The following is a 21876-nucleotide window of genomic DNA, read 5'->3' as shown; positions in this document are numbered from 1 at the left end:
TATATCTGAGATTATTGTATTTCTCTTGGTAACCTTGAGTCTAGTTTGTGCTTCATTCAGTCCAGCATTTCATACGATGTACTCTGCATGTAAGTTAAATAAGCAGGCTGACAGTATACAGCCTTGATGTATTCCTTTCCCAATTTGAAACCAGTCCATCGTTTCACGTCCAGTTCTAACTGTTACTTCTTGACCTGCATACAGATTTCTCAGGAGGCAGGTAAGGTGGTCTGGTATTCCCATCTCTTTCAGAATTATCCACAGTTTGTTGTGATCCACATAGTCAAAGGCTTTAACACAGTCAATGAAGTAGATGTTTTTCTGGAATTCTGTTGCTTTTTCTATGATCCAGCAGATGTTGGCAATTTGATCTCTGGTTCCTCTGCCATTTCTAAATCCAGCTTGAACATCTGGAAGTTCTCGGTTCACATACTGTTGAAGCCTACCTTGGAGAATTTTGAGCATTACTTTGTTAGAACGTGAGATGAGTGCAATTGTGTAGTACTTTGAACATTCTTGGGCATTGCCTTTCTTTGGGATTGGAATATTTGAAGACAGAGCCAGAATTTTAAAAGGAAAATAAACTTAATGACCAATTAGCACAAACAATACATTTTAGGGGCGGAAAAAAAAATTCCAGGTCACATAGTGAGTCCAAGGCCTTTGAGACTAGTATTTATTAAGCTAGTTGTTAACTAGGACGTATTTTAAATCCAGATTTCACCCTTCTTAAAGGAGCAGCTTTTTGGTTCTAAAGAAATATGAGGAATATTTAAAAGAATATTCAGAGAACAACAACAACAACAAAAGATTAATAAAGAATTGACAAATAGACTTGGTGAACACAGCTTAAAAAAAGTGGGCTACTTGTTTTCATAAAAATAATGACTTGACAACTGATGAATTTATTTGCAAGGCAGCAATAGAGAAACAGACATAGAGAACAGACTTACGGCCCTGGGGAGAGGGGAGAAGAGGGTGAGACATATGGAGAGAGTAACGTGGAAACTTACACTACCATATGTAAAACAGATAGACAGTGGGAATTTGCTGCAGGTCTCAGGGTACTCAATCAGGGGCTCTGTATGAACCTAGAGGAATGGGATGGCGAGGGAGATGGGGGGGAAGTCCAAGAGGGAGCGGATATATATACACCTATGGCTGATTCATGTTGAGGTTTGACAGAAAGCGACAAAATTCTGTAAAGCAATTATCCATCAATTAAGTAAATTTAAAAAGGCAAAAAAAAGAATGACTTGACAGACTTTACATATGTGAAATTCTACAAGTGATGATATGGATGTGTTCTCTAAGTGTTGAACCAGAAAAAATGGGCACAATTTCAAAAAAATAGTAGTCTTGAGAATCTATTACGAATTGCCCATGGAAAATAACTGTAATATATAGTGGAACTGTATGTAAAAAACAAAGTATACTTGGAGGTTAAAAAGCCTAATAAACATAATATGTTTCATAATGGGGAAAACCTGTAAGTTCCAAGTAGACTCCTGAACTGGGCTCCGGCCGGCAGCCTCCCAGGTAGTTCATTTTGCAGTGGCATTTGTACCTTACAGTGAGAGAAGGTCACGGTGTACTGGGCATCCTTGGACTGCGGGGAAGGCACCTCGGGGTCCACAACAGGGGCGGCCACCGTGGATTCACACTGGTCCCAGAACGTGTACTGACAGAAGACGAAATTTGAGAGGTTTAAGGGCAGCCCAGTTGCTTCTTTAATTTTTACCTGAAGAGAAAAAAAAAAAAAAAAAACCACGCAAATATAACTCTCATAAAGAAAACAAACTATGCATGCTTTTCATAGGGGTGAAATAAATCAGTCATCCATTTGACATCTGACGTATTCTTGCTTGGGAGATTCCATGGACAGAGGAGCCTGGTGGGCCACAGTCCATGGGGTCGAAAAGAGTCGGACATGACTGAGTACACACGCATACAAGAGCATCTGTAATGACATCTGTACCACAGTCTTGTAACTGCAGTGTATGAGCATGGCGACAAATGCACACATCGCTCTCAAACTTCCCTAATGACTGAGTTTCAGATACAGCTGCAACCTTTACTAGAAAAGCATGATTCACTAAACAACATACACTCCTTGAAGCTCACATGCACAGACACTTTTGAAACTTCACACAACTGTCATCATAAAGTGTGCTATACTTCTGGAAAAAGTACTGTCCATTACCATGTCTGCTGTCAGAAAGCTTAACTTGTACCATGTTCTATGCAGGGGTAAAGAATCTGCCTGCAATGCAGGAGGCCCCGGTTCGATTACTGGGTCGGGAAGATCCGCTGGAGAAGGGATAGGCTACCCACTCCAGTATTCCTGGGTTTCCATGGTGGCTCAGCTGGTAAAGAATCCTCCTGCAATGTGGGAGACCTGGGTTCGATTCCTGGGTTGGGAAGATTCCCTAGAGAAGGGAAAGGCTACTCATTCCAATATTCTGGCCTAGAGAATTCCATAGGCTGTATAGTCCATGGGTCGCAAAGAGTCGGACACGACTGAGCAATTTTCACTCACTCACTCACTCATGTTATATGCAAAACGCCTGAGATTTTCCATCAAATTGTTTTGAATGGAAAAGATCACTTATTCGAGCCTCCGCAGCCCCGCCCTCTCACCCGGCATGTCAGTTTCTTGACTCGGTGAATGATCTCCCCGGTGCTGTCCACAACTTCGAGGCTCCCACTTTCGCTGGAGTTCTCCGAAGAGTCGTCCTCCACCATGCGCTCCGGGACGGCGCCTGTAACTCGCATCACTTCCACATGGAGACGCCCTGCAACCTGGGTCAAGGAACCAGAGCACCGAGGGGTTAAAAGGCAGCCTGTGGACAACACCAACCTGAGGTGGGAAGGATGCAACCATAACCCCCAGTGAGCAGCTCCACCGTGACAACTAGGCCACCTCCAGCAACAGGAAACTTCCAGAGCTAGTCTGCTCCATCACCTGCTCGGAAATCACCAGGCTTTACTTGGAGCGAAATCTGCCTCCTGGAATCATCTTCCTTCTTACCCTTCTTCTACAGGACAGTTCATGAACAGCACAAAGGCAGCTAACACCTGCTACTTGGAGTCATCTATTTCCCTTATTCATATATTCATTCACATAGTCATCTGATCAAATACCTGGCATCGTGGGGAACACCAAGATAAAGACACGGGCTCTGCTGTCTGGATGCACACAGTCAAACGAGGAAACAGAGAATTAAAAACCCAGAAACGGCAGTATAGACTAACTGCTCTAACAGAGATATGTGCGGGTTGTCATGAGACGAATTTATCCACCTGACAAATATTTACGGAGAAGTGACTGGGTGCCAGGGAAGGTACGAAGCATTGCGTTTACAACAGTAAACCAAACAGTCAGGCCACTGGGCTCATACGGCCTCTATTCTCTTGGGAGCAGAAAAGGCGAACAGACCTCACATGGTGGCTGGAAGCAGGGTGAAGGGTGAGACCTACTCCAGGAGGGAGGACAAATACAAAGCCACTAAGTTATAAGGAAACAGGTCTTTTAAGGTGGTTTTTCTAAAAAAAAGGGGGTGGGTGGGGCTTGAAGTCTCCAGCCCCTTAGTGGTTCTCTGGATCGTTGAGAGTTTAGCAGCATCTCTCCTGTAACTGCCGGCACAGAACTGAATTTAATGGGTGGAATCACCCCAACCTTCGCAGACTTGGAGTGTGGTCATCGGCCAGATTTATCTTTGAGACCACACTTTAAGATTGGAATGACAAGTCGTGAAGGGGACACACGCGCTGGCAGTGCTGCTGTCATCTTAAACAGTGAGGCTCATTCTCAAAGACAGCTCAGATCACCTTCCGCAGAGCAACTGGCCCTGGCACCCAGGACCTGCGAGAAATGAGTTGATGGCATTTGACAAGTGAGACAAATGTGGAGGAAGGAGTATGAGGAAGGGAAGGAAGGAAATAGGGGAAATCAGTTAGAAGATGGTACTTCTCAAGCTTTTTTCCCCTGATGTTTTTTGAGACCCTAATATATTTTTAGTAAAATTTTAGGGGGATCACTGGAACCCTCAAAGCCCACCATGGAACCTAGCTTAAGTAACCCTGACCAGGGACTCAGCTACTACGTCCCTTTGTCACTGGAGTTGTGCCCATTTTTAACATGGCAAACAGTAACTTACTTCATTAGTCTCCTATAGCGTAGTGTTCACAGGGGGGGTTACACGTGTGGGAATATGAGCCATGAACTTACACATCACAGCTGGGAACCTCGGGTTTATTTTCTGGGTTCACTTCAGGCAGAGTGGAGCCCTATTCTCAGCCTGCGCTAAGAACCACAAACCATATGTAAACTACACAGTGGGAATATGTTGTATGATGCAGAGAGCTCAAACTGGGGCTCTGTGACAACCCAGAGGGGTGGGATGGGGTGGGAGGAAGGTTCAAGAGGGAGGGGACATACGTATACCTATGGATGATTCACGTCGATGTATGGCAGAAACCAACATAACGTTGTACAATTATCCTCCAATTAAAAATAAATTTTAAAAGTAAAATAAAAATGTAACTTAAAAAAAGAATCATGAAAAGCAACTTAGTATTTCCAAGTTTGCGTGTTATTAAAGAACAAATTACTTTTAAATTTAGTAGCATCATGAAATATTGATGTTACTAAATTTAAAATGAAGACATTTATTGATGAACTGGGTAATAAAAAAAAAGTTAGAACTTGAACATTTTTCTGAAATGTTTCAGGCTGACATAAGGCCAATATAATGAAATAACTGAAATATGAGAGGCATTTTTTTTAAAAGAGGTGGTAACAATGGGATGGTTAAGCTTGTTTGTTTTGAATATTTCACATTTCAAAATAATCCTCTCAAGTTATATCTTAGAAGGGCTTCCCCTGTGGCTCAGATGGTAAAGAATCTGCCCACAATGTGGGAGATCTGGGTTCAGTCCCTGGGTTGGGAAGATCCCTTGGAGAAGGGAATGGCTACCCACTCCAGTATTCTGGCCTGGAGAATTCCATGGACAGAGGAGCCTGGCAGGCTATACAGTCCATGGGGTCACAAAGAGCTAGACGTGATTGAGCGACTTTCACTTTCATTTTTACATCTTGTAAAGATCACTTAGGGGCCAGGAAGGAGCTAAAGGGTATTATGGAGGTAAGAGCTTAAAAGAGGAGTCAGCATGGGGCACAGAGCCGAATCTGGTCTCCAAAAGATTTCTAATTCGATTAAAACAAAGAAAATCCTTGTGAACCACAAACAAAAGACATGTTCTAATAATCTTTTAAAGCCATGAGTTAATGTTGATAGTTTCTACTGATATTAGTAGAGAAAAAAGAATGTGGTCCTGAGGCTCCACCCTAGTTTCTGGGTCTAAATCAAGAACATAACTTAAATCGAGTTAAAACAAACAAAAAAAACCACACTTGAACCATGGTCATTTTTTCCCAGGCTGGCTCGTCCTTACCTCCCCCTGCTGGCTGATGATAGGAACTGCATACTGAAGCTTCACATCACAGAAGAGACACTCCAGGAACACATTAGCGACACCTATCAGGTTATGATTCTCTTGGGCTTCGTAGAAAGGGTCACCTCGTTTCCCGCAGAGTCGCTTAGCCTGAGTGGCAGGACAGGTTAGGGGGTTGGGGGTAGGGGGTGAGGAGGAAAGAAAACATCAACCTAATAACTATTTAAAACCATCTATTTTAAAATGTTTCAAAAAGAAAGCATTTATCCACATCAGTTAAAAGTAAAATCAAAATAATGTCATAAAATAAAACAAAACTAGCACACAGGAGGGGTTTGTTAGTTAGGGCGATAACTGGTGGAAAGCCTTTCCATCAGTTATAGCCCCACCCACCACACACCCCACCCCAACCCTCCCCGTCTTCCCTGGCACACCCTACCTTTTTTCCATTACTCATGTCTGAACAATGGACCATGCTCTCTAAAATTATTCTTAGCATGTACCCAGCCACGAACACCGCTAGGGGAGCATGAGCATATGCTAATGAATGCAAAATCCATGCTGGCCCATCTAAGCTGATTTTTAACACCACCTACAAAACAGCACAAATCCACTTTGTTCCACTTCATTTCGCTTGAAATGTACTCAAGATGCAGAAGGTGCTAGATGTTCTCCTCACTTAGTTCCTATCTGTGTGAGGATCACATTTTATGACCCATCCAAGTGAGCTTTCAAGATCACTTTCACTTTACATTTCTAATATAAATGCCCCAAGCATCACTAAGATATTCGGTGATGCCCGTGTGTGTGTTCTGATGACTGTGTGTTAGTCACTGAGTCGTGTCCGACTCTTTGTGACCCCATGGACTGTAGCCAGCCAGGCTCCATCCATGAAATTCTCCAGACAAGAACAGTGGAGTGGATTGTCATTTCCTTCTCCAGTTCTGATGGCTAAATCACTTATATTCTGTCCTTTTAATGCAACCAAAGCTCCTTGACATTTTGTCCCTTTTACCTCAGGAATCTTTTCCTTCCATTCTTGATAAAGTTCTCTCATATCAATTAATTTATTCTCCAGCTTCTCAATGGTCCACACTTGGGTGCTCTTTCCTTTCCTCCTCACCTGAATAGCTGGCTCACTCACTATTGCTCCTCTCTGTAGAATGTAGGAACACAAAGACAAAAAAACAAACACAGCAAATCTTGTTATAACGTTTTGGATTGCTGAAGCAATATGCATTATCACAAAGTAGAAAGTTTGAAAAAGACACATATAATGTATACAAAGAAAGATGAAATCTACCATATATGGAATATTCTAGTTTATTTTCAATCTTCTTTGTAGGGCTGTGCACGCACGTTTTATTTTTAATCACAATCAGAACCAAGCAAAAATACAGATTTCCCATCCCAATTCTTTCTCCACAGTTAACCATTTTGTGTGGTTAAATATTCTTCAGAAATATAATGTTTAATAGCAACAAACTGACCTGTTATGGGGATGTATCACTCATTTGTCTAATTAGTCTACTGCCCAACATCATGGCTGTTTCAAATGTTTGCTATTACAAAGGTAACTATGATAAGCATCCTTGTACAAAGCACATAAACCTTTACAAACACTTCTATAAGTATGGATTTAGAGTAAATTTCACAAAGGAGAACTGCTTGGTCAAAAGACTAAAATGCAAGAAGGCTGATGAGATACCCTCTGACTCATTTCTCGCTCACTTGTCGGGAGGGAAAAATGAACGGAGGGAAAAATTACTTTTCAAAGTTTCTCCCTAAAGAAAAAAATCTTGAAGTTTTAATGATGGAAACTTCCAAGGGGCTGCAAAGAATCCTTCTGTGTACATAAAGCAGGGATCACAGGAGTCTTCCTTTCTTGTCACTCTCTCAGAATGGCACTATTATAAGATATTTACACATCCTCCATTTCAGGAGGCATGTATATGAGAGAGAAAAGCAAGAGGAGTTAGTTATATCCATTTCTAGTTTCAAGGTTTTATTATTTATTTCTGGCTGCACCGCGTAGCTTGTGGCATCTTAGTTCCCCAACTAGGGAGTGAATCCTGGCCCACAGCAGTGGAAGAGCAGAGTCCTAACAACCAGGGAATTCCCAAGTTTCAATGTTTTAAAGAAAGCATTTAAACTAGCAAGTCTTTGAGCCCTCTGGATTCTCCTATTCTGATCATATATACCCAAAGAGGTTTCTAGAGGGGGTCTCTAAAAGAACAAACCCTCCGGCTCACGTCAGGGTCTCTTCACAGATGTTCTGCAGATGTCAAGGTTCTGTTCTACCTCTCAGAAGCCACTGCCGCGCCTCTTGCCCTCCTCCTCTTTGAGAGCATCCTTACCTTCCTGTTGGCACTGAGGTTCGCGGCAGGGATCTGCAGAGTCACCTGGTAGTCGGTGAGCTTGCTCATCTCCTCGGCTAAGAAATTTGCCTCTCTCACCAGGGTGTTGGCTTTCACCAGCTGCTCCCGCAGTTTTGCCAGGCTTTGGCGAAAGAGTTCGTCCCTGCGAGCAGCAGAGAAGGAAATGAGAACATCCGGAAGAAAACTGCAATCCCGTTTTCCAAGTGAGTCATATTATTAGAAAGTAGTAAGAATCTCCTCTCAGACTATTATCTTTCAACCTATCGTTGCCAATTCACCTCTTATCCTTCCCTCTTCCCACCAGGGTTCCATGGGCTATTCACTGGTAACCAGGGATGAGGAGCAAATGTGTGGGGTAACTTAACTTCCAACCATGTTTTAAATTATATAAATATTTGAAAAAGAATCGATTTTGATATGAAAATGCAAAAAAAAAAAAAGCCCAATAAAGCATTCCTTTAGGAAAAAGAAATCATTATGACTTTTGTAAGCTTTGCAGTGGAGGAGATCTAGAATAAGGAGAAAGTGTACTATGTGATTTCTTCATTTGGTAGATGTGAGAAGTAGGTACTTTTGGGGCAGCAGAAGCTTGCTTTTCAACTCTAAGTGATAGTGCTTCCTGATAAATGTGTCTCTAACATCCTGACTAGATCCAAACCCTATTACATATTTTCCCAGAGCCACATCTTTTGCCTCAGTAGTCTTCATCATGTAGCTCAGTTGGTAAAGAATCCGCCTGCAATGCAGGAGACCCCAGTTCAATTCTTGGGTTGGGAAGATCCCCTGGAGAAGGGATAGGCTGCCCACTCCAGTATTCTTGGGCTTCCCAGGTGGCTCAGCTGGTAAAGAATCCGCCTGCAATGCCGGAGACCTGGGTTCGATCCCTGGGTTGGGAAGATTCCCCGGAGAAGGGAACGGCTACACATTCCAGTATTCTGGCCTGGAGAATTCCATGGTCTATTTCATGGGGTGGCAAAGAGTTGGACATGACTGAGTGACTTTCACTTTCGGTCTTCATCATAATTACAGTTTTTCACTTATTTGTATAATTATTTGACTAATAACATTCGTCTCCCCTATGAAGCTGTAAGCACCCCTAAGGCAGGGACCATGTCTTTTTTGCTTGTCACTACATCTAATTCCTGGCCAAGTACATGCCCATCATAGAATATGCAAAAATTACCCAGTGAATGAAAGAAAGAGTAGAGCTGACCCTTGAACAACATGGGTTTGAACTGCATAGGTCCACTTAGATACGGAATTTCTCCTCTATGATTCATGGTTGTTTGAATCTATGGATGTGGAATGCAGATATCAAGGACCAACTGCAAAGTCACAGATTTTCTGTGGCATGTAGTGTCCACACACGAAAAATGCTTAAGAAATATCCAGTGCTATTATTATTACAACAGAGGAGTTATTAATGGACTATTGACAAAGCCGGGCCTTTTCATTTACTGAATGCATGACTGAGAGGATATTTCGATTGATTGAAATAATATTTCCCATGACTTGGTGCTGTTGGGATCATAAAAAAGCACCATTCCTAGACTGGGGCAAGAACACAACAGAGCTTTGCAATAATTTATTGTCTTTACTGTTGTTACCATTTCCTCCACCACTGTCTCAGTTCTGATACAAATATTTTAAAGTTGTAAATTTAAAAAATTCAGATTTCTTAACACTAAAACTGCATTTAAATTGACTCCAAAGTAAGAGAAATAACAAGAAATGCTTTTTATGCTTTGAGTGAGTGAAAGTCATGTCCAATTCTTTGGGACCCCATGGACTGTAGCCGGCCAGGCTCCTCTGTCCATGGATTTCTCAGGCAAGAATACTGGAGTGGGTTGCCATTTCCTTCTCCAGAGGATCTTTTGGACCCAGGGATCGAACCTGGATCTCCTGCATTGCAGGCGGATTCTTTACCATGGAAGACACCAGGGTAGCCCGTTTTTATACTTTAGAACCATTCAGTTGTTCTTCACTTCAAAACCAAACAGTGGTATTCTAACTTGGAACCATTTTTACTGAAGGGTAACCGGGCAGGTGTAATCTTTAATAACTGACGTCACAGTAAACATACCTGAAAGTGGAAAAGTGAAGTCTCTCAGTCGTGTCCGACTCTTTCGGACCCCATGGACTTGTAGCCCTCCAGGCTCCTCCATCCATGGGGTTTTCCGGGCAAGAAGACTGGAGTGGGTTGCCATTTCCTTCTCCAGGGGAATCTTCCTTGAAAGACAAGGCGACCACTAACAATTCAGACATGGAAGTAAGATTTCCCTCTTTGCTAGGTTTGTGCCCCGTTGACGTGCCTTACGACGGCCTCCCCCGAGGCCCCGAGGCCTTGCCCCGGCCCCCGGGTCCCCTTCCTACCTCTCCTCGGCCCACTGGGTCACCTTCTGCTGCGCCGTCTGGCTGCTGTAGGCCAGGCGGTCGGGGCCGCTGCTCTGGGGCTGCCGCTCCGGGGACAGTTGCTGGCGGAGCTGCTCCAGCTCCCGCTCATACATGAGCCGCTGCTCCTCGAGGGCGCTCCGCTTTTCTTCCAGGTACTGTTTCTCCAGGACCTGCACCACGTTCTGAACTGGGTCTGGTGACCAACAGACAAGGCAAGGGATTCTTCAGTGGTGGCTTGGACAGGCAGCGCCCCCCAAACCCCAGCGAGGCGTCCAACAAGAACCGTCTCCTGCCCCAGACGGAGCCTTTCCGTGGGCTTGTCTGTGAGCGGCCGGCCGGGCCGGCCAGGTGGAATTCTCTCCATTTCCTTTTTCTTAACATTTCAGATTAAACACCTTGTATGGAAACATTCCTCACATCTATTATTTACGTTCTTCAATTTGATGAGCTTGCCCTGATGTTTACATAGGTGGCTCAACTACAAAAAGAGGAAAAAGGGATGGTATTCTATCCACCAAGAAGAAAGACCCAATGAAATCTAAGGTGATTTCAAAGACAGAGCCACACAAGATCTGATTTTATGTCGTCACTTTTTAGGTGCATTTAGCATTGGTTTTAGTTGACAAAGGGTTTATAGTTCCCATGGACAAATCCATTGACAAAGGGTTTCTAGTTCCAATTTGGCTAAAAATTTGTTTCTCCTGAATTTCTCTAATGTGGGAGGAAACTTAGAGATCACAGCATCTGTTTGAAAATATGAATTGCGTATATGGCCTGGCAATTTCTCAGGTGTTAATAACCAAGAAAGCGATTCACTTGTCAAAACAAATGTCTACTTCTGCTTTTCTGCTTTTGCAGATTGAGCGATGACCAACACACGTGTGGGTGAACAGGTATTGGAAACACTAACAGAACTTGTTTAAAGGGGCCCCGACTATGACGAGGGGTGGTTATGGTGTAGGTAGGACTCAGTCCTAAAGGGTTAGCCCGCTGTGCCAGGACATTAGCTTGCTAACGGCCAATGACCTGGATGCAGTGGACAAAGATCAAGGAAAGCACAGATCACGTGTATGAAAGAGAAAACTATGACACATCTAAGTGAGGAGGCCATAACAGGGAAACAGTATGTTAAGACAATCTGGGTGGTAAACAAAGAAATTTACCATAAGGGTAAGTATTTCCTTGAAGTACATAGGACCTAGGAGATTTATCTGTATTCTCAGACTAGCCTGCGATTCACAGACTTGCCTATTATTCAGTGCAGTGTCCTATTTCTACAAATTGACTCTCATTTTAATTTCTGGGATAAGAGAAGGAAATTAAGAGGAATCTTCACATCACCTGATGATGGATACTAACTGACTTGACCAGAAGACCCTATCAATTTGTGAAATAAGCATTCATATTTTACTAGTTTTCTATATGAGAAGAGGGAAAAAGAAAATAGCACATTAGCTTAAAAAAGAAAGTTAAATAATACAAAAGAGAGTAAAAGTAATTTTAAAAATCACTAGATATGCACAGTATAGGTGAGTTGTTTCAATAAAAACGATGACCACAAACAGCAATAATAATTCAACTATCTGTTGCCTTATGTCTCAGGGTAGAGGCACTCTATGCTTCGCATGCATCGTCTCATGAAAGCCTTGCAACAAACCTAGGGGTGGACAGCATTCCCATTTTAAAGATGAGACAACTGGAGCTCAGAAAGGTTAAGTGGCCGACCTAAGATGGCACAGCTAATAAGCAAAGCAACAGAGCCAGGTTTTGAACTCAGACCAGAGTTAATTATCTGGGGTAGGAAACAAACTTAGTAATAAATTATACTCTTACCTCCAATGTTTTCCTCAGAATTAGTACTCTGCTAAAGAACAGATGTTTAAAAAATACTGTTCTTTGCTGATGTAAAATTCTAAAATTCATTTTTTTTTCCCAAAGCAGAATACTTTTATTCACAGAGTCCTGATGTAAGAGTCCCTGAAATGCATTACCTGAAAGGCCAGTGAAAGATGGACTCCTAAAAAAAAAAAACCCCTCTTACACAAAGACAGACCACGGCTGAGTAAGACCTTTCCCGTAGTGAAAACTGACATACTCCAAAGGATTAGAACTTCTGATACAGTCTTATAACCTCTGGAAGAAAAATTGTAAATAATATGGTAAAGCTTTTTGAGTGAGTTCTAAAAATTTTTACATGTAAGGGCGAGAGAAGAAAAGTTCTCTCAGAATTTTATATATATTTCTCAAACTATATATATATATTTTCTCTATTTAGGCTCTAGATGTCAAAAAGAATGGACAGAGTCCTCACCATCGATTTATAGGGCCCTAACTTAGTGTGTATGAACCTTTTTTCAGAGGAAGAAAACTGGAAAACACACCAATTTTTTTTTTTTATAAAATCATATTCTAGGGCTTTGGCTAAAAGACACTGAATAAGATGATTAATTCTCATTTCTACTTGCTGGCCAATGGTGTGTAGAAACACACAGGGTTCCACGCCAACGTACAAGTGATGTGACTGGTCATGATACAGTGCCCCGACTGCTCAGCAGGCCTTCTCAGGAGCCACGGATCAACACACAGATGCACCAGAGGGCAACTCCAAGCATCCTTCCCCTCGCCTGCCATGGACCAGCCCGGGAAGCCCTGCTCGGGGACTCCAGTGTGACCGGGATACACAGAGTCCAGGAGAGGTACAAGGCTGAGGTTTCTTTTTTCCTCTGACCCCAACACAAGTCTGGAAACACTTTTCTCTTAGACATAATTGATAACATTTTCTTTCTGAATTAATTAACCTGTTTTAAGCCTTTCTCACTATACAGCATATATATATATATTTTTTTAATTTTGGCCACATGTCACGGGTTGTGGGATCTTAGTTGCCCGAGTAGGGATCGAACCCAGGCCCTTGGAGGTAAAAGCATAGAATCCTAACCACTGGGAATTCCCTATACAGCATATTCTTTTTTGTTTGTTTGTTTTTAAATTTAAACTTTTTATTTTGTATTGGGGCATAGTCAATTAACAATGTTGTGACAGTTTCGGGTGAATAGCGAAGGGACTCAGCTATACCTGTACATGTATCTGTTCTCCCTATATCGCATACTCTTAAAAAGATCATCCCAATCAGCATTTCAGTCTGACTCTGTGATATGGGCAAGGACAGAAACCAAAGATGATCTGGCCTGTTCTCAAATCACCAGCCCACTATCAAGAGACTGCTAACAGTTTCCTTCATTTCCCTATCACTTTCTTTCTCTTGAATGAACTGTTTTAAAACTCAGTAAGCCTGAAACCTCAGGCCAAGAAACCAAAGGGGTAAGTATTTTAGGAGAGAAAGGACCTTTTTTCCTTTGGACATAGCATGCTCCCTTCTTCCTTACTTTATTACCTGCCTGGTACATAACTACGCAATGAGCGCAAACTTCCTTGTTTGTCCTGAGAATGGGAAAGAGAGAGGGTGATGGTGTAAAGGTTGAAGGGCATTTACGTGACCCAGAGGAAAGTGAAAGTGAAAGTCACTCAGTTGTGTCCGACCCTTTGCGACCCCATGGTCTATACAGCCCATGGAATTCTCCAGGTCAGAATGCTCAACTGGGTAGCCTTTCCCTTCTCCAGGGGATCTTCCCAACCCAGGGATCAAACCCAGGTCTCCCGCATTGCAGGCTGCTTCTTCACCAGCTGAGCCACAAGGGAAGCCCCGTGACCCAGAAAATTAAAAAAAAAAAAAAAAAAGTGACCCAGAGAATTAGAATTAATTCATATCAAGATACCTCAGGCACTGAATCAAAGGGCAGAATAGACCATTCAAGGGAAGAAAGAACCTTTTAATCCCAGATGGAATAAGCTCTTGGGCCCTTCACCAGCCCCTCAGTTCTTTATTTCGGAGCTGCCACTGACTCTGTGAAAACAGTTGTCGAGAAAAACATATCACGGTCTAAAAAGACTAGGTTTGCTTTCACTCTTAATGCAAATGAATTGGGTTTTAGACCATTAATTATTCTAGAGATTTGAAGATACACTATTTCAGTTTATCACTGGGATAATGTAGGTGACTATTTACCCATAAGTACCATAGCCTGAACTGCAGTGCTGTCGACAGAAATAAAAATACCAGAGATACTTCTTGCTGTCGGCTACATGAGGAATAGCCACCAGATTCTAACCGTTGGGAAGGCCGTGGAATTCAGAAACGGGGAGGAAGCGGTCATCACTGAAAAGCGAACATTCCTCCAACAAGAATTCAGAGCACCTCTGCCAGGCAGAAGATTGCAGTGTCTTCCCCATCATGTTAGACCTGGCCAAAGCATGAACCACAAGCGCCAACAGGCAGCCCCGCTAAAAACCAGCCAAGCTCCCTCAAGCTAAAGCCAATCCGTTAAAACCTTTATCCCAGTGTTTGTGGAGGAGCTTCGTCTGAAACCACATGAGAGGGAAGAGAATCTTCAAATAGGACCACCAAGGGGACGACCACCAGGCAGACAGGCTTATGATCGGGAAGCCACCTAAGCAGTAGAGATGAAGAGCGTGAATTCTGTCCGGCCACCGGCATCTCAGCATCGTATCGGAGCACATAGGTGTGCCCTACAGGGGAGCTCCGCTTAGCAAGGGGAGAGGGTAAAGCATAGTGATGGGGAAACATTACTTTTACATGAATGAAGTCAGCACTAGAGATCAAAGTCTGATCTAGAACACAAATGGATACTCACGTTAACACCATGAGCCCCGCCACTGATGCCTAATTGCTCCAGCTAAGAAGACTGGAGGGATTAACAAGTACTTCACACTCACTGGTTATCCAGGGGGATTATATATATATAGGATAAGCAGGTAGTGACTGGAGAAATTAGAAATGTGTGACATGGGATGATAGAGCGATGATTAAATAGCTACCACTTAGATACTTCACAGAGTTGGAGAACAGAGACATCCAGAAGTCTGCAACTGCATCTAAAGAACAAGCTCTCTTCTAATGGGCGTTCCTTCACCTGGAGTTTGGAACTGCACACCCTCCTGTCACACCCTGCACCTACTGGGGCTTCCAAACCACCACTCACAGGAGACTTGCTGCTCAGGCATGTTGCTAAATGACCCACTAACGTGATTCTGTCTGAGCATGAAATGTCTGTCTGGACTCCTCCCAACTTGGTGAGCAAGAGGCAGAGAGGCTGGAGCTTGAGTCCCGGCCGTGGTCCTCCATGTGCTGCGCTGTCAAAAGCCCCCGTAGTTAATCTGAATCTCTTTTTTTCTTTTTTAAATTTTTGGCCGCATCATGGCACGTGGGACCTTAGTTCCCCAGCCAGGGATCGAACCTGTGTCCTCTGCACTGGAAGGCAGAGTCTTAACCACTGCCACAGAAGTCCCTTAATCCCTAATCTTAATGATGCTCTTTTCTATTATTCTATACATAGTAATACATCACACTTGTTTTCTCATCTAGCCTCTTGATACTTCATTCTTATAATTAAAAAGAGGGATCCTTGAAGCTAAAAATCCAGAAATAAACAAAAAAGGTCAAAATATTTATTCCTGCAACAGAATACCCAATTTGATTTGCCAGAAATCTGACAACCCTCTAGCCACGCTCAAATTCCTCTCAGGGTCATTTAAAGAGGAGAGAGAGAAAGTAACTGTTTAGGGTCTCACCATTACTATTCAGCGTTTTCATGATAACCTCCATCTGGGCAAATTCGTAGTTGTAGTCTGGTTCTGAGGAAGCTTCACTGGCCGCATCCAGGTCGTGCTCCAGCGGGCCGGTCTCCTTTTCAAAATCTCTCAGCCAATCTCGCCGTTTCCTCTTAGGCAAATTAATTCTGTGGGGTTTTTGACCATTAGCGAAAATCAACGTGCTTCACGATCGGGTAACAGAAAAGGTGTGTCAGTGAACACAGTCGTGAGCACAAAGCGGTTACCTGAAGAAGTGGTTGTTTCCCCACAGGATTCTGTCCCCGTGCCACAGCTGGGTGGTGCTGCACACGAGCGTGCCATTTACACAGGACCTGGGGGGACACGGAAGCGGGGGATACGTCAGCTGAACAGAACGAGCAGGAAACCCCGACCCAGGAGCCCAAGAGGTTAAGCGGGGGACTCTCCCTTAAGAGACCAATGTGTCACGCCGTGTCCTTTATTATTCTAAACGCTGAATGATCCTTCTAAAAACCCCGCTTCTCATGCTCACTAGCCATATGTTAATTCTCAAGAGCCCCACATGGATTTGTGTGTGGGCTTGCTCAGTCGCTGAGTCACTTCAACTATTTGCGACCCCATGGAGTGTAGCCCCGCCAGGCTCCTCCGTCCATGGGATTTCCCAGGCAAGAATACTGGAGTGGGTTGCCATTTCCTACTCCGGGGGATCTTCCTGACTCAGGGACTGAACCCGTGTCTCCTGCATTGGTGGGTGAATTCTTTACCGCTGAGCCACCAGGAAAACCCACACCACCTCGACAGTGCCTACCAAAGTGGTCTCAGCAGATAGAGAACCTTTCCATGGTCTCAGAAAGTTCTACTGAGCAGCGTTCTTTTAGAATAGAACTAAAAAACAGTTCCACAGTAAATCAGAGAGAAATATAATAAGCTTTACTTCTTTAACTTATTACTTTTGTGATCATCTGTATCTTTAGAGGATCCCTATTCTAGGTGCTTCCTTATACACACACATACACACGAACATATCATGCTCTTAATACAATAATATAAAAAAGAAAAAGTTACGGAAAGTGCCTGGTTTGGCAATGTACCCAAGCCAAGAAATTAGCATAGAAGTAATTTCCACTTGGACACATGCCAGGGGTACATGGAGGAAGCAAATATAAAATCTCTTTGCAGGAAATTATGTAGCCTCATCCAGGCCACAAGACTCCTACAAACCACTGAAGAGGAACAAATTTAAAAAATCATGAACTGCTTTAGGAAGCAAAGTTATCAGCAGATACAACAAACAATTGGACTGAAGCCCCAACAACATAAAAGAGCATTTCGAAATAAAGGCAATGAAATAAGTAAAAATAAAATTACTAAAGCATACAAAGGATTAAAAACAAAATTCTACTACTAGAGACCAGGCATATCTTAAAAAAGACTTCTTAGACTTCTACACATGAAAAACAGAGACACTGAGATTAACACTCAATAGAATGTAGTTAAGCAGCAGGTAAGACATGTGAAGAGAGAACCAGTGGACGTGGGGAAGATCCAAGGAAATAAGGACTATCCCTTCACCCCACATCCTTCTCTTGCTGTGTCTCCAATCCCATTCCCATCAACACAACCAAGATTCTCTGCCCACTTCCCCACCTCCTATTCTTCCTTCTCTGTACTTTTTCTTTCCATACCCACAACTGCCTGGTCCTCAAGCATCCCCTGATTGTTAACGTCTTCCTAACTGCTAGTCCCAAAGAAGCTCTTGAACTTCTATACTGACCTCTTCTTTAAATGTTCTCTTTCCTTGGAATCCATCATTGTACCTTGCCTCTCTGACTCCCTGTCTCAGCCCCCTTCATGGATTATCTTCAGATCATCCCATAGACATTGGTTTAATGCTGCCACTATTCATTCTAGATCCACTTTCAAAACAGGCAACACATAACACCCAGCTGTGTATTTTAGTGTCGGGTCTACAGCCCTAAATCCAAGGTGCTCCTGGAAATCTTCACACTGATTCCCCAAGGACAGCTCAAACTCAAAATATCCCAAACTGAACTCATTACTACTCATTACCTATCATCCTGCAAGCCTGTTCCTCCTCTAATACACCTTATCTTGATTTAGTAGCACCACTGTTTATCTCATTTCTAAGACAGAAATTTAATATCGCTGACTTATTTTCCTTTACTGAGTTCCTATGCTGTCCCTGAGCACGTCACTAAATCTCGCCAACTCTTACACAATTCTAAAATATATTTTGTTCTTTGCTTCTTTTGCTACTGTGCATTCCCATGACAATAGCATATCCTAAGTCCTGCAAACCCCACACACTTTTATAGTGATCAGATTTGCAGGCGATAAAGCTCACTTTAGAAGAAACACTTAGCTTCCTGTAAAATAACTGTTGTTTCTATACATCCTCCTCCACTAGGCTTTGAGTCACTATATTTGGGCATTCCCAGCACAGAACCAAAGCAAGTATACTGAATGAATGAACCACTGCCCTCAGGTTATAGGAAAGGAGGAGATTGGGCATGGTGGGAACAGAAAAAAAGTAGGGTAAAAAGACTTGGAGATAAAGTCAGGTATGAGGAAATCTCCTGAATAAGATAATTTTCAGATATAGAGTTGAAAGAGAAAATGATTAAATTGTCACGTTGTGTGTGTGCGTGTGTGTGTATGTGTGTGTATATACACACATAATTTTGTCAATTAAAAAAGCAGGAAAAAACTCCAGAGCTTCTAATGGTGGCGGGGGGGGGGGGGAGCGGGCGGGTACAGCACAAAGCGAAATTTTATTTGTACTTGGAATAAATAAAAATTAAGGAATAGTATCATTTTATCATTAAATATGTTAACAATATATCACTTTAACACAAGACCTACAAATTTCATGAATCTTGCATGCTAGTAGTTTTAGTCTTAGGTTTTCATCACTTGGAAATGTATATGGCTGATATTAACAGAATAATTTGACAAGAATGTAGTTATCTTCATAAAAATGTATGTTCTGAATTATAATGTGCATTAATGAATATTGTTTTAAGACTTCATTTTATACGTGCTTACAAAATAATTGAAGACGTCATTTAATAGAAATTAAAAAGTAAATATATTACCCTATCAATTCTCAAATTTTTACATGTTATAGCTTAGTTTAGGAATTCTTCATATAATGGGGTTATCTGATTAATAATGGTTTTTCATATAATGCATTAAATGGGTAACAACTAACTTTATTCAATATTTATGTGTGTCAGGCACTGAGGGAAGTGATTTATATGTCTTGTCTACCCTTAGCCTTATTTATCACATAAGGGAATTGAAGACTGGGTAAAAGAGGTATCTTATCTAAGATCACCCAGCTAGTGAAGGGAGAATCAGCCACGACGAAGCTGGTGCTCTAAATCTTGCTTACACAGCTCTCTACAAGCAGAAAGCAAAAGCTAGTGGGGCCTTAACTTTGATAACTGAACAAATAGAAAGGGGCAGTCTACTCCTGAAAATGAGGCACTTACGCTATGTTAAGGTACTTTTCTTTTTCTTGTTCTTCCCTACCATCTCTTTATTTTTATTACTTTAAAATTAATTTTTATTGGAGTCTAGGGCGTCCCAGGTGGCTCAGCAGTAAAGAACCCGCCTGCCAATGCAGGAGGCACGAGTTTAATCCCTGAGTCTGGGAGACCCCCTGGAGAAGGAAGTGGAAACCGAACACACCAGTGCTCTTGCCTGGAAAACTCCATGGACAGAGGCGCCTGGTGGGCTACAGCCTATGGGGTTTAAAGGGCTGGACAGGACTTAGCTACTCAACAGCGATGACGACAATAGTTGCTTTACCGCAAGGTAAATCAGCCACGTGGATACATATATCCCCTCTTCCTTGGATTTCCTTCCGTCTAGGTCCTCACAGAGCATTTAAGTAGAGCTCCCCACGCTACGCAGTAGGCTCTCATTAGTTATCTATATGGTACTTTTCTTACCGTGCATTTTCTTTCGGAGTGAGGCTGACCTCTCCATCAGAGCCAATATCGATCTCACAGTGCTCAGGCTGAATTCCTATCCCAAAGAGCTGGATGTCCTGAGAGGTATCGGCACCTACCCTGGTGTGGTCCTGGTAACAGATGGTTCAAGAAAGAAACACCTACACTTGCAGGTAACTCAGTAAAAGTTTATCACAGTCAATCTGAATAACCTAACAGGTCATGCATGACAACATTAGGTGAACCAGACGGGAGATGCAAGATCTGGTGCGTTGTAGGTCAAAAACTTACCTTAACACACTAAATTTAAAATATGTTTAAATACTGTAGAAAAAAAATTAATTAACTGTGATTAGCTATTATTTTAGAACACAAAGAAGTCAGATTTGACACTAGAATACCTGATGCTGAAGCTGAAACTCCAGTACTTTGGCCACCTCATGCGAAGAGCTGACTCATTGGAAAAGACCCTGATGCTGGGAGGAATTGGGGGCAGGAGCAGAAGGGGACGACAGAGGATGAGATGGTTGGAAGGCATCATCGACTCGATGGACATGGGTTTGAGTAAGCTCTGGGAGTTGGTGATGGACAGGGAGGCCTGGTGTGCTGCAATTCATGGGGTAGCAAAGAGTCGGACATGACTGAGCGACTGAACTAAACTGAACTGAACTGACCTTGAGCTCCAATTTTAACTTGATGACTATTTATGTGACCATGGCCAAGCCATTTCATTCTAAGCCTGTTTTTTTTTTTCCTGCAAAACCAAAACAGTATTATTATGATCTAATGAATAAGATTCTTTCTCTAGGATCACCTGAATTAACAGTGAAAGTCTTTGAGAAAAACTATATAAATTCAAGAACCACTGAAAATAAGTTTCATGGAAAACCATATTTTCAAATATACAACTTTTAAAATGATAAACAACAGTTGAGTTGCTAATAAATTACAGAGTATTCATGCCTGTGGGTTATACAATGTACAGATTAGCATGATTCTTCAGTACTTCAAAACTCAGACATGTGAGGACTATGTCTGCAGCCTCTTTGCTTGTTCTGTTGTTCTAAAACTCATGCAGTCCCTGTGATAATAAAAATACTTCCCTGTTCAACAGAGAAAGTGCAACGCATGGTCGTTCAAAATCAAGATTTCGGAAACAATCCCTTACCGCTTCATCCTTTCCTAAATGAACAGATCTTAGGTCTGTGAGTGGACTCTCAACAGGTCAGGGGCTATTTGTGTCATACTGGTTTCTGGAGAAAGTAGAATAACAAGGATTCTAGAAGACTGAGGCTCCTTTCTTCACTTCAAGCTTATTCTCCACTGCATTCTGCACATTCATGAGGCAGCTCAGAATCCCTAACAAAGGAGTTTGACAACCACTGCACTGACCCCTGCAGTGTGGTCAGTGACATGACCTTGAGGACACAGGGCCAAACCCCAAAGCCCACACCCATATCCACACCAGAGGGTGATCACGGGACCAAGAGTTACTTCCTGAGGATGCAGGTTTAGAAGGGATGGATATGGAAGAACCCCAGGGAAAAACCCGAGCTGTGTAATCTCCCATCAGAGTCTGCTTTAGGCTTGTGCTGACCTCAAGATCCCCTTAGGATTACTCAGAAGCATAATGGTGACTCTCCAGAGACTCTCAGCATCCTGTTGCCATAGGCAGAGATCACCCTGACACCCTCGGTGGCTTCCCCTGCCCCTTTGAAATCAGCCCAGCTAGGAAGCCCCAGTATAATATTGGTTGGTCCAGAAGTTTGTTGGGGGTCTTTCCATAACATCTTATGGAAAAGATGTTTGGCCAACTCAAACTTTTTGGCCGACACAATACAACCTTGGTAATTTGACTGAATACCATTCCTCTTATTTTTTAATGAGAGCTAAGCTGGATACAAAAAGTAAAATCATGGGGACAGGTACCCAGACCCAAGTGGGATTGTACGTGGAGGAACCAGGGTGGCAACTATCTATTAATTTACTCTCTTACCTTTTTTTTTTTTTTTTTTTTTTTT

General features: G+C 42.6%; 1 protein-coding gene across 13 annotated transcripts in view; it reads right to left on the bottom strand.

Annotated features, from left to right (window-relative positions):
- The window catches only part of KIF13A (kinesin family member 13A), a 198496-nt gene that overhangs the window by 35252 nt on the left and 141368 nt on the right, over positions 1–21876 (bottom strand). For 9 of the 13 annotated variants that reach the window (XM_065913151.1, XM_065913149.1, XM_065913147.1 and 6 more), the window contains exons 14-23: positions 19856–19986; positions 16145–16231; positions 15879–16045; positions 14618–14737; positions 10209–10422; positions 7815–7977; positions 6473–6613; positions 5458–5607; positions 2641–2802; positions 1568–1741 (exon numbers count right to left, since the gene is read on the bottom strand). In XM_065913151.1, coding sequence (XP_065769223.1) covers positions 1568–1741; positions 2641–2802; positions 5458–5607; positions 6473–6613; positions 7815–7977; positions 10209–10422; positions 14618–14737; positions 15879–16045; positions 16145–16231; positions 19856–19986 — 1509 coding nt within the window. The remainder of the gene's footprint in view (positions 1–1567; positions 1742–2640; positions 2803–5457; positions 5608–6472; positions 6614–7814; positions 7978–10208; positions 10423–14617; positions 14738–15878; positions 16046–16144; positions 16232–19855; positions 19987–21876) is intronic. The other 4 variants (XM_065913154.1, XM_065913155.1, XM_065913156.1 and 1 more) reach the window with 1 other exon arrangement.

Source organism: Muntiacus reevesi, chromosome 20 (assembly GCF_963930625.1).
Source record: "Muntiacus reevesi chromosome 20, mMunRee1.1, whole genome shotgun sequence".
Taxonomy (NCBI): Eukaryota; Metazoa; Chordata; class Mammalia; order Artiodactyla; family Cervidae; genus Muntiacus; species Muntiacus reevesi.
This window is presented reverse-complemented; position numbering and strand designations above follow the sequence as displayed.